General features: G+C 33.7%; 1 protein-coding gene and 1 non-coding gene across 3 annotated transcripts; one reads left to right on the top strand and one right to left on the bottom strand.

Moving 5' to 3' along the window:
* Window positions 1-1,720: 1,720 nt before the first annotated feature.
* LOC132724898 (NKAP family protein CG6066-like) lies at window positions 1,721-12,664 on the bottom strand. Of its 2 annotated transcripts, none has more exons than XM_060709882.1 (6): window positions 12,587-12,664; window positions 7,259-7,850; window positions 5,792-5,872; window positions 4,525-4,589; window positions 3,308-3,377; window positions 1,721-1,907 (listed from the first exon to the last, which is right to left on the bottom strand). In XM_060709882.1, exons 2-6 carry the CDS (start codon window positions 7,801-7,803, stop codon window positions 1,736-1,738), a joined length of 933 nt encoding a protein of 310 aa, XP_060565865.1. In that variant the 5' UTR covers window positions 7,804-7,850; window positions 12,587-12,664; the 3' UTR covers window positions 1,721-1,735. The 2 variants fall into 2 exon arrangements, with proteins under 2 accessions (XP_060565865.1, XP_060565866.1); XM_060709883.1 differs by having other exon boundaries at window positions 12,534-12,618.
* A 45-nt stretch (window positions 12,665-12,709) lies between these two features.
* Window positions 12,710-12,781, top strand: Trnad-guc (transfer RNA aspartic acid (anticodon GUC)). Its single transcript has one exon. It is a non-coding gene; the product is annotated as a tRNA-Asp (tRNA).
* Window positions 12,782-13,493: the final 712 nt, after the last annotated feature.

A 13,493-nucleotide genomic window follows, 5' to 3' on the forward strand; every position in this document is an offset into this window, starting at 1 on the left:
CATGAAAATTAGTATGAAAACCTGGAGGCAGGCTCCTGTAAACTTTGAATTATATAGACTGTTCTAAATTCCAAGACAGGTACATCCATTGCACACATTAAGCTAATAAATTAAGGGTTGAAAATTTAAATTAAAAATCATTTCACTCAGTTTGACATACATATGTATATAATATCATCTTTTCTGAACATATTTGTAAAAAGAACCTCAGGCTCTCAGTACAATAAAGCACAGATTAAATATAACTTCATGTAACAAAAACTCTTTCCCCTATTGGCTACAGAAAAACTGATTTCAATGCAAGACTTTTTTCCTTATGTTTAGGGCCTCTCAAATATCTCATAAAAGAACCACTACTATTGTTTGCTTTTTGCATATATAATTTCCTTATATCTAATGTCAATTTTCTTCCTTAAGTACAAACATGTAGTTTCCAAAAATAACCATTATACCATTATATTGAATTTGAATAATTATTGATATTTTCAAACAATCACAATGTTTTCTGCATTATCAATAATTGTAAATGACGGATAACCCACTTTAAAATAGGAGATACATGGGTATATTGTTAGCCTGGTCATATTTACTATATAAACCTATTAACTGCTAAACATATAATTACATTGTATCATCAATAAAAAATATCAATTACACCCTCTCTATCTATACTGCATAGGTTGATAGGACTATTCTGAATAAAAGATCATACCAAGGTGATAGATACCACTACAAATATGTGTTACTGCTATAAATATCATTAACAATCAATATCCTGAATCGACTTTTGAATGGAAGATTGTATAGTTAAGCAACCAAAAGTAAAGCATCTGTCTTAAATATGTAGTAGGTACCTTCAGCAACAAACAGAAAACAGAGTGTTTACTCCCAAGACAAAACACGCAGTCTCACCTGACTTATTGTCAGTAGCTTAGCCTTTATTATTAGGGAGCCAACAGAAAAGATACTATTTCGTTTAAACATATTTATTCAAGCTCGATTGCAAAACAAGTTCTTGCAACATATAATAATCACTTTTAAGTCTGCTTCCTGGAACTAACCAGTATTGGTGTCATATGAAGAATCATGGTCGTGACCTGATAAGGGCTTGAACCCATGATCCCTGGGTTGAGAGACAGACACCTTAACCACTTAGCCTCTGCTCTCCTTAAAAAGACTGTTTACTCAGTACTGATGTAGAAACTAAGTATACTGATAGCTAAGCTTTTATAAATTCTTTTTTTTTTAGGTTGGGTTTTATTTGTTTGTTTGTTTTGGGTTTTACGTCACATTGACACAGTATAGGTCATATCGTGATGTTACAGCTATACTGGTGGAGGAAGACCTCAGGTGCCCTTCCGTGCATTATTTCAGGCACGAATGGGTACCTGAGTAGAACAACTGGCGTTCCATAAGCTACCTGGACAGCTTCCTCACCTGAAAGAATCCCAAATCCCTTTTGGAATTTGAACCCACAGTGAATAATTTTAAAGTCAACAACCATAACCACTCCACCGTAAGACACCCCTGCCTCAATAATAAAATAACCAAACGAAGACTGTTCTTTTAGGATGAACATACAGGGTGGCCTGACTCTTTACTGGTAGCTTGAAAACCAACAAAATAGAGATTGTTAACTTATGTCTGACTTGCCCCCTGACCTAACAATTAATAAGCAAGTTTGTAACTTGACAACCAGAAAAAATAGCGATCTGACATGAAACTGGACCTAACACTATATTGGCAAGTAAGGTTCTTTGTTATTGTTAGCAATATGCTTACCTTTACAGACTTCAACCCACTGAGACGCCTCATCTTCTTGTTCAGAATCACTACTTTCTGTCTCCGTCTCACTCTTCTTTTTCTTCTTCTTTCTTGCCTTCTTTGATTTGTGTTTTGACTTTCTACTGTAAAACAGATAGGTTTTGTTTGTTTGTTTTGGGTTTACATCACATTGACACAGGTCATATCGCGACGTTCCAGCTTTACTGGTGGAGGAAGACCTCAAGTGCCCTTCCGTGCATTATTTCAGGCACGAACGGGCACCTGAGTAGATCCACCGACGTTCCGTAAAACAGATAGGAAACCAGGTGAATTAATGAAATTGTCCAGTCGTACTCTCTAACTATTGGTCAAGACATGTCATTATTATGTGCATTCATAATCAAATTAGTAATCAATGTTTTGCACAAATTTGCACATATAATGTTTCTGTTTCCGGGACTACCTTAGACTGAAAATATAGAAAGAAGTGTCTTCTCTATAATATCCGGTTGCAGCCATTTTCAAACCCAAAAGAAATTTTATCGTTTTATCATAAAATGTTGCGGGCAACTTACAAATCCGCGAGATTTCCTGCCGAAAACATACAAAATGTCGCAGGGAAGGTATAAGTCTCAATATTTTATAACAATTGTTGGAAACAGCAAAGAACATTTTGACATCGGTGGCCAGTAACGTCCATGGTTTGCCTCTACATTTTATCCTTTGTTTGTCTATAAAAAGTCAAGGAACAGAAAGAAATCCGCAACATTTTTTGCAAGTGTTGTAGATTCTACAAAAAGTCGGAGAAAAATTATTGGTCCCACAACAACGACTATTTCATAAAATGTCACAGATTTTCACACTCCACTTTTTGTGCAGAGACATTTCCTAGCACAAAAAGTCGAGGCTGAATATTCAAACTCGGCATTTTACATGATTATAATGGCTGCAACCGACTTCCTTAAGAAGGCATATGTTTGCCTGGCTTCATCTACTATGTAAACGAAAAATGTTGCAGTTTCCTTCGTAAAACTTGACTTTTTTCGACAGAAGAACTCAAGATGTTCTATAAGCTGCAACATTTTATATATTTTCGACATAAAATCTCGCAGATTTAAAAGTTGCCCGCAACATTTTATAAACTGACGGTAAAACCTGAAACTGATAAGCATATGCTACCAGTATACAGCCAGGCCAGCCTGGTGCCTTTGCAGTCTGACTCGGCTAAATACTATCTTTGAAATGTGACATGACTATCCTTTAAACTTTGAACTGACTGATCATAAAAAAGTTTAATTCAAAGAAAGGCAAATCCATTACACTAATTCAACAGGTTTATGGTTAAAAGATGCTGAAATGAAATAGTTCTGTTTTGATAATTATCAAATTCATTTGAACTTGGCATTCAAGAAAGAGAAAGAATAAAATATTTTACTTCCCTTTGTAAATAACAATTATAAAAGCCTTTAATTAAAAGCAAATCTGAGTTAAGATAAAGCAAAGAAAAGAAAAGTATATCCAATCTGGTCCACTCAAAACTCACCTCTTCTTACTGTGCTTTTTATGTTTCTTCTTTTTCTTCGACTTTTTCTTCTTTCTTTTTCTTCTTTCCTCTGGAATTTATAAAATGTATTTTAAACAATATACTCAAGTAAAAGTGTTTTCCTTCAAATTTCTTAACCCAAAAATAAAATAAACAAGCAATTATCATAGTATTGCAAGCAATCCGTAAGTCCCCTACCGGTTAGAGCCCCAGCAACATTCTGAAGGGCCATTGGCCATTCACTTATGTTTCTATGTTAAGTAAATTTGTTGAAAAAGTTCTTTAAAAGTGATCACAGGAAACAGTTTATATGTACAGACAGACAGATGGACTGAAGGACACTGAAGGAGTTCAAAGAAAATCCTATAATGATTGAAGAATTTGGAGTAAAAATTACCAATTTCTCGAAAAAAAGTTCAAATGGGGCATAATTCTGGAAAAAGTCTTGCTAGAGTATTGACCTTTCTCACAAATGTTGAGTGATAATAAGAAACATATATATGAAGTTTGAAGTAGATACATTCAGAAAAAAAGAAGTTATTGAAAAAAACAATATTTTTTTCATGAAAATTTTAAGTTCAAGGGAGGTAATTCTGATAAATTTTGTGCTAGAGTTGTAAACTGTGTCACATATGATGTGGTTGATGACTAGCAACTTATATTTAAAGTTTAAAGAAATAAAGAACTTATAGTGAAAAAAACTTAAAAACTTGAATCAGAAATCTTGAAATTCAGTCTATTTGTTGCCATAGCAACCAGAATTTTCAACAAAGGAAGATAAGAAAAGAATGTGCATAATTTCCAGACTGCCATCTACCCATATGTCAAGTTTCATAAAAATATTTTCAGTACTTTTTGCGTTATCACTTGATCCAGGTTATGTGTAAAATTTGCCATATTTTCAGTCTATTTGTTGTCATAGCAACCAGAATTTTCAACATAGGAAGAAAAGAAAAAGACGTGCATAATCTCCATACTGCCATCTATCCATATATCAAGTTTCATAAAAATATTTTCAGTACTTTTTGCGTTATCGCGGGATCCAATTTTGTTGACGGACGGACAGACGGAAGAACGGACGGACGGACAGTAAACCTAAAGTCCCCTCCGGTAATCCGGTAGGGGACTAACAAGGTACACTATATTATCTTGTAGATTCATTTTTATCATGAATCAAAATTAACTTATCTGATGTATATGTATAAAGTAAGTTTTACCTTCAGAAGAATCTGTTCCACTTGAATCTGAAATATCTTCACTTTCTGACTCAGACTCTTCAGACCTGTGAGAACATATAAAACAATTATGCTTCTATATTTAAAGATATACTATAATGCTCAAATTTGATATTAGAAAATATTGATAATTGCTACACAGTCTCTTTGTAAAAATAAAATAAACATGTTTTGACTTCACATAAAAGTAGATACGTTATGTTTAAAATTCTACACACTACACGTGATTACATTCACAATATGAATATTATAGTGTCATGAAAAATAAATGGCAGTTTTTTTTTAAGAAAAGACTAACTTTACTTGACCTGAAATAGGAAATGCAATTTTACATACATAGTTTATTTATTTTTTTCATTCAACTGCATATTCAGTAAGAATTACATAGATTTTAATAAATTTTTGTGATAAAAATATTATACTCAATGATGAGCATAGCAATATCTTTAACAAGAATTCAATATTTTAGTCAAAGATTGCAGGTTTCGAACAGATTATTAAGTTTTAAAATAAGTTTTTTAGGGGAAAAAATACCTGTATCTCAAATTATAAATCACTTTTATCACATACATGTGTTGCTTTTGCTTCTCCATAAAAATGGTATTGCACTGCATTTATAATTTTTACGTGATGTTAACAACAGGTTAACAGTGTAACATTATAGGCCCTTCTATGAATAAATAGTTGTTTTAACTGAAAAATGGTTCTTTATCATGTATGTGATAAAGTATTACATTCCTGTAAGTTGATTACTAAATTTATTGAACTTGTTGAATGAAATAATACTATGTTCACCAGAGGCTTGCATAATATAACTTTATTCGACCCATTTAATAAATTGAGTATTGAATCATTTAATATTCGAGATATATATAATACACATGCAAGTTGTAATTTACTATTGGGTAGAATAAGTACATTTCCCAAGTACTTTTATAAATGAGCCGTGTCACGACAAAACCAACATAGTGCGTTTGCGACCAGCATGGATCCAGACCAGCCTGCTCATCCACGCAGTCTGATCAGGATCCATGCTGTTCGCTATCAGTTTCTTTACTTGTAATAGAATTGATAAGCGAACAGCATGAATCCTGATCAGACTGCGCAAATGCGCAGGCTCGTCTGGATCCATGCTGGTCGCAAACGCATTATGTTGGTTTTGTCATGACACAAATTATTTTTATCAAAATGCTAAATAGCTGTCCAATAATGTTCAAGGTGTTAATGAGAATTAATGGTCAGAACTTACTCAGATTTTTGCGGGGAAGGAGAGCGCCCCCACACTTCTGGAACACCTGCAGCCCCTAACCGCTCCCTGTCTGTTCTACGTCTGTAATAAAAATACAGAAATGTCACATTAAACAAGTCATATTTCTTATGCAATACAAATCATATCAAAATAGTTTAACAGTTTAAGTACCAATTTAAAAGAAATTGAAAATAGATTATCATGCTAAAAACCTTAATCACATCAAAAACTGCATCTATGTTTTTCTTTGGATTGTTTGTTTGTTTGGATTTTAAGTCTGACCAACACAGTAAAGCTCATGCAGTGATTTTCCAGCTTTACTGGTAAAGGAAGACCTCAGGTGTCTCTTCAAGCATTATTTCAGGCACAAACATTAGCACCCGAGTAGAACCACTGATGTTCCGTAAGCTAGCTGAATGGCTTCCTCACATGAAAAAGTCCAAAGACAGGATTTAACCCACAGAGCCAGTAATTTAGAGTATGTGACACTAACCTCAGAGACACTAAGTTTTTCACAATAATAGTAGATTCAAAAAGACCTTAAATTAAATTCAAGCAGTCCATTCTTTATGCTTGAAGAAAAGTTCTGAAGTTAATAAAGGTACAATATGATCCAAATACATGTCATGCACACTTTCTTTATGGCTGGAAAAAAATGTTATCAAACCTGCTCAAAAGGAATTTGTGAATTAAAATTCAGAGTTTTGAAAGACTTAATGAATAAACTTTACACATCAGTAAAGTATATATTGTAAAAGTCCATACAGACATTTTCGAGAGTTATCATACAGATATTTAGGCAAAACTTAAATTGCCCAATAGAATTTCTTTAGATGTTGTTTTAGAATATGATAAGCGAAAAAAGAAATCAGGGTCACCGTTCTCTTTTTTGAGTTACCTTCCCTTGAATCAGAAATATCTAGTTATTTGTATGTATGCACATAGAATTATCTAGTTATTTGTATGTATGCAAATAATTTTTACTTCATTATATAATCAACAATATCTTAGACTATTTAATGATATATATTTATCATTTGTGTATTGTTGTTTTATCAAACATGAGATGAATGTTTACAAGAAGATACTTTCTTCGCAGGTCATAAACTAATATTTTGTCCTTAAAAGTTATTAAAAATTCATATGTCTAGTAAATTGTTTGTTTGTTTTTGTTTTGGGTTTTACGTCACATCGACACAGTATAGGTCATGTTGCGACGTTCCAGCTTTACTGGTGGAGGAAGACCTCAGGTGCCCTTTCGTGCATTATTTCAGGCCCGAACGGGCACCTGAGTAGAACCACCGACGTACCGTAAGCTAGCTGGATAGCTTCCTCACATGAAAGAATCCAAAGTCCCTGTTGGGATTCGAACCCACAGCGACTGAATTTCGCAGACTGAACATTTTGTAAAAGCAGCAATGTTATCTAAAAGCCACAATATTGAAGGATGGGAAATAATTGACAAACCTGTTGAAAAATTCTCCCTGCTGGTCACTGTGGTTAGGCCTGTGACCATTTTCCTTTGGCTGTCTCCAAATTCTGCTCTCTTTCCTAACAGGTGACCTTGACTTCTGTTCCATAGGTGAATTGCTTCTTGACCTTGACCTTTTTCTAGGTGGACTGTTCCTTTGTTTATAACTGTTCTTCCTTTCATCATAAGGAGACCTTGACCTTTTTCTAGGTAGACTGTTCCTTTGTTTATAATTACTCTTTCTATCATTATAAGGTGACCTTGATCTTTTTCTAGGTGGACTATATTTTTGTTTATAATCGCTCTTCCTGTCGTCATGAGGCGACCTTGACCTTATATTATCTCTGTTGTTTCTTCTATCATATTTTGTTTCTTTTCGTTCTGGTGATTCAGATAATGACCTTGACCTTCTACTCGCATGTGATTTCTTTAATCTCTTGCCCTTAGGTGACGGTGACCTTGAACTTGAATATCTTTTCCTAGACTTTTTGTACTTATTGTCTGAATATGAATCATCACTGTCATAACTAGAACTTGACATCTTGTTGTTTAAGGTGTCTTGTCTTACTGGTTTTTCTCTCAGGAAATCTAAATAATATGTAAAATTTGCTGAAATTAAGTGTCTTTAAGCACAGAAAATTAAAATATCATCTGAACCTGTAATACAAATAAGGCTAAGCCTCAAAGCAAGCTGGCTTGACAGTATATATCATATATATAATTTATTGTAGTAAATATATAACACTATTATGTATTTATTAAACCCTCTGGCTGGAATTTTTTTTCACCAAGTCAGCTTACTTTCCGCTGAATAATTCACTCAACACTTCTACACGCTACTTTTTCATTTGAAAATACATCCATTCTATGTTCTATATATTATCGAAATTGAAACACCCTGTCGGAGAACATAATTTTGCTTAAAAAAGCAAAATCTGAGAATCATATTTCGGGATTAATAATTTCATTTCGAGAAAAGGATATCATGAAACAGCATACTGAAGTTAATATTGACTTGGCCTCTTTGTCAATCTATTCTATATCAGGATTATCCTAAAATACTATAATTATAGAACTAAACTATAGTCCAATATATTATATACATCAAGAAAGGATAAGTAAGAAGAAAATTACATGGCAACACCAGGGATGTTTATGTTATTTTATTATCTACCGGTTTCGACCTTCCGTGAGGTCTTCATCAGGATAAATTTTGACAGAAATTTGGGTCTGAAGTATTAAAAATGTATAGGATGGTAAGTCACATGACTGACCAAAATAGTAACAACAAGTGCAACGATATATGCTATATATATAAAAATAGAATAAGATTTGGCTCAGTGCCAGAATGTTGTTAAGTCCATGTGTAATAGTTATTAAAGTAAAAATATAGTTTTAGAGAGTCCAGTGCTTTCTGATTATTGAAAAGTTCCATAAATAAAAATACACAAATAAATTGTTCTTTTGTGTCACCATAAGTATTACTATTTCTATGTTATGCACTTTTTTTAATGTAAATATATGTTGGCATCAGTAGTTTTAATGTACAGTCTAGTATAGAGGGTGCCATGTACATCCATAACTATTTATGAGCTTCTTTCATGGCTGGCGATTTCATACGTAATTTTGATAAAGGAGTGAAAATCGTTCAAGTGGGCCAAGAAGGAATACAATTCCCCACAACGATGTGGCCAAATGGTAAAAATGTCATCAATATATCTGAACCATATGAGTGGTTCTATTTGTTGAGTGGCAAGAAATCTCTCTTCTAAGTACGCCATGGATGAAATAGGATAATTCTGGGTATCAAAGTCAGTATGTGCTTCTTCCCACTGTATTTGTGAAGTTGAGCTGATAACTGGTACTTGTGGTATGAATGACTTAAGGATGGATTTTGTTCTTATGTACTTTTCTAAGTATAAAATATTATATTGTGTTCGGGTCTTTTGAACATGAAGTTTATTTGAGAATTTAAATCTTGAGACTTTTGGTTCGTCAATTTTGCGCTGTTTCTGACCTTCCGTTGTTTGTCTCATCTTCGGATTTAATTTAGACCTTTCCTGTTCCGGAAGTGTTGCTATGGACGTTGTTGCCGAAAGTAAATGTAATTTGGTTTCTGATTGTTCGGATTGTGTGAGTGAATACATCTGGTTTCGTTTTCGTTGCAATTTCCCTTTCCAAGGGCTCCGATGCTGCATTTTGTGATGGATCAAAAAAACTGGATACACGGCGGGTATATAACAATTTTTAATCCCAGCCCACACCACGTGTTTAGCTGGATGGTTATCCCGGCGAATATATTATATACATGTTGAATATATTACAGGCTTGATATAGTTTATGATGGTCAAGCCTGACATCTAATAAGCATTGTTTAGAGCTGTCATTGATTCAGTGGAAAGCATATATTGATATCCAATGACAAATATCAACAATACACAAATATATTGATTATTACCTATAATAACTTATCTGTCATTCACTTCCAACTTGTTTAAATGATTTCTGTAAAATACATGTTCTGTACAGTGTATTATTTTATAAATGCCCATTGAGTGATTTTTTTCTGACCATTTATTTGTCATCATTGGTTTGAAATATTATATTATGTAACAACAGCATAATGTTAGACATGGACACCTGCTTCTGAATATGTTTTAACTTTTAGGTGAATTTTTATAATTTCTAGACATTGAATTAATCACAATTATCGATTTTTAGAAATTTGTATTCATTATTGATTGACAGAAAAATATCAACTATACATCAACTGATCAATATTTTTTCTCTTGAATACAGCTCTACTTATGCTCATACATGCAGATGCATACGAACATTAAAAAGTTGTGCTATGGGTTTATACGAGCTTTATGGTAAAGCCAGTACCTGCTAGTGATGGTTTAAAAAAACTTAAGCCAGAAGTGCTGCAAAATGACACATCGCAACTTTTAGGCAGGTCTATAATCAAAGAGATATCAAGATCATTTTGGACGGACTATGTCTTACGTTTTGACAGTAAGAAAAAAAAATTGTTGAATGGGTCAAAGACTCAAACCGTTCACAACAAATTAATTTGGCTAGGCTGATCTCCTATGCTGCGGTGTGACTTCTATGGGAACCATTATAGACAGGGAACCAGAATAAACAGAAGCAGTGCATGAAATACGGAATGGCAGTTTTAAAACGGAAAATGTAAATTGTGAGTGAATTGTGTGACCAAAAGTGTGCAGTTCTGAGTGTACTAAAAACCGGATTTTATACTTTTGTTCATCTCTAAAGTTTAATTAAACCATACTATTACCAAAAAAATACTGAATATTTACAGAAAAATTAAAAGCTCGCGAAAATATATTAAATCTAGGTATTTACAGTGTTTAAATATACTGGCATGCGAGCAGTTCCCGTACAGAAGCAGTACCCGTATTTTTCATTTAAACGCTTGATTTTTACTTGCATTCTTCAAAAATTCATTTCAAATCAAGCAGATACATAAACGAGACAAAATCTAAGTGTCAGTTCGGCAGTACGTATATAAAGTCTCATTTTTAAATCACTTTCACCTGTGCGTCGTCAAAACGTGACCTTGTTTTCTCTGGGGATTCCGTCCTTGCGCGCATGCGCAAAAATACTTACACGTGAGGCTTGTTAAAGGGTTTTTCCACTAATACCACCTGTTTACAAATAAGTAGGCAATGTGATGTAAACTTGTTTAATTATCAGAATGTTGACCAATATTACTATATATAATAATTTTATGGCTTTGATGCGTAAAATATCATGCATACAAGCATGATATTGCATGTGAATGCGTTGGGGTATAACGGTACCGGGTAATTGATACCCGCGTTTAGTCTACGCTCTATTTCCTGAATTACATCTATTTATCTCTTAGATAATGGTCTGTTCAACAATTGTAAATGAAAAATAGGTCCTATATAATAAAATTGTATAATAATAATGGTTTAGATTTTATGTACGGGAAATACTTCTCTTCTTACAATATAATGGATAATTTCGGTACCCCATATGAGGCCTCATAACTAAGGGTTATTCTATGTTTAGAACATAATGGAATTTCCATGATTTGTGTGACGAGCTGAATATTGATGTGTAACATTCAAATTTTGGTGAGTGAGCGTAATAAACAAGAGCTGTCCGTAAGACAGCGCGCTCGACTTTTTTATTGCTTGCCAATAAAAAAAGTTTTTGCAGTAAAAGGCAATACAAGAATCTCTGTATTTTTAAAGTGAACAATGGCCATGAGCATTAAGATATTTAGTGAAGAATTATTTTACTGAATTGTGTGATACGTAATGTTTATATGACATAATTTATGGTAAAGTGAACAAGTGGATAGGAATGAATTTTTTTAGATTTTTTAAGTTTTTTAGTGCTTGCCTATAATACAAAACATTGACAGTTAAGGGCCATAATTCAAATAAAATCTTTGACAGAATTACCTTCTCCTGGACATGTTTGGGAATCATGATTGTAAACAAGTATTCCAACTTTCAAATTAATATCTCAAACAGTTCAGTCAAAAAGTGGACTGGTACTAAAAACTTACCCAAGATTCTAAGTCGATAAAAGGCCTTAATTTTTAAAACAAATCCTTGACAGAGTTACCTTCTCTTGCGTACAGATGGGGGTAATGATGTGAAATAGCATTAAAAGTTTCAAAGCAATATCTCAAAGGGTTAAGGCAATAAGTGGATTTTACCCATATTCAATGTATTTTCTAAGTCAAAAAGGGGCATAATTCTGTCAAAAACCTTGACAGAGTTATGTCCTCTTGTCTGTTGATGAAGGTCGTGATGGTAAACAAGTATGGTCAGTTTCAAAGCAATACCTCCAATGGTTTTGAAATAAAGTGAGGTGGTACAAAAAACTTAACCAAGCTCAATACACTTTCTAAGTCAAAAAAGGGCCATAATTCTGTCAAAAACCTTGACAGAGTTATGTACTCTTGTCTGTAGATGGAGGTTATGATGGTGAACAAGTATGGTAAGTTTCAAAGCCATACTTGTAATACTTCTGGAATAAAGTGGGGTGGTACGAAAAACTTAACCAAGGTGTGACGCCGACGCCGACGCCGACGCCGGGGCGAGTAGGATAGCTCCCCTTTTCATAGAAAAGTCGAGCTAAAAATAATGTTTAAGTAACTATGATTTTTGTACGGGAACTGCTCGCATGCCAGTACTCTGAGAAAGAATGAATGATTCACAAAAACAAATATGGTGAAATTTATAACATTAAATATATCATAATCACCTGCATAAAATATAAATCGACTGAAATCAAAAATTTGATGAGAAAAAATTTACTTTGTAATCCGTATCTCTAACGTCTTGTTTTTACCATAATCGGAGTACTCCAAACGACTGCATAACAGCAGTGTAAACTAGACTACTGTTTATCAGTTTACTTTACACTCATAGCAGTATGAATCCTCGATAGTATAGTGGTGAGTATCCCCGCCTGTCACGCGGGAGACCGGGGTTCAATTCCCCGTCGGGGAGGTTCATTTTTTTTTTATATATTTATGCAATATATAGCTTTTATTATTAATTGACATTCACTGTGAAAGTTTACCTATATCATGTTATAGTCTCTTTTGTTGTTCAAATATACGAGTCATAAAGTAACTGTATCCTTTTAACTCACTAGAACCAAAGGTTTATGTTCTAAATGGGCTATAAACTATAATAAGATATATCCTAATATACATATAAAGGCCATTTATGTAAAATACTTGATTATGTGACTAACACCTGTGCTTCAGGGTGAGCTATCACAGGTGCTTGGCACATGGCCATGACTTACACTATATCCCAGTTCCCCCTACACAACCTAAAACCCTTAAACATCATCCATACATCATTAGTATTGACAAAAATCAATTACATAAGAGTTCAAAACAATTTTTTAGTCATGTTTTTTTTATATTTATATATATACTTGATTTTTGTCAATACTTATGATGTATAAGGGTTTTGGGGTTGCAGAGGAAGAAAGATGGTATAGTGTGAATCATGGCCAAGCACAGAACACCTGTGGAGCTATTAGTATCAATTGGGGATGCTCTGGCGTCCGTTGTTTGTTGTCATGCGTCAACATTCATACTGCTGGGCAGATTTACTTCAAATGTGTATCATCCTTGTGACAGTCACACTTAAATTTGCAACCCGTACGAAAACTTCCGCCCTGAAAAAAGCAGAAATTCCGCCTAGC

Source organism: Ruditapes philippinarum, unplaced genomic scaffold, assembly GCF_026571515.1.
Source record: "Ruditapes philippinarum isolate M1 unplaced genomic scaffold, ASM2657151v2 ctg713_1_1_1_1, whole genome shotgun sequence".
In the NCBI taxonomy this organism is placed as follows: Eukaryota; Metazoa; Mollusca; class Bivalvia; order Venerida; family Veneridae; genus Ruditapes; species Ruditapes philippinarum.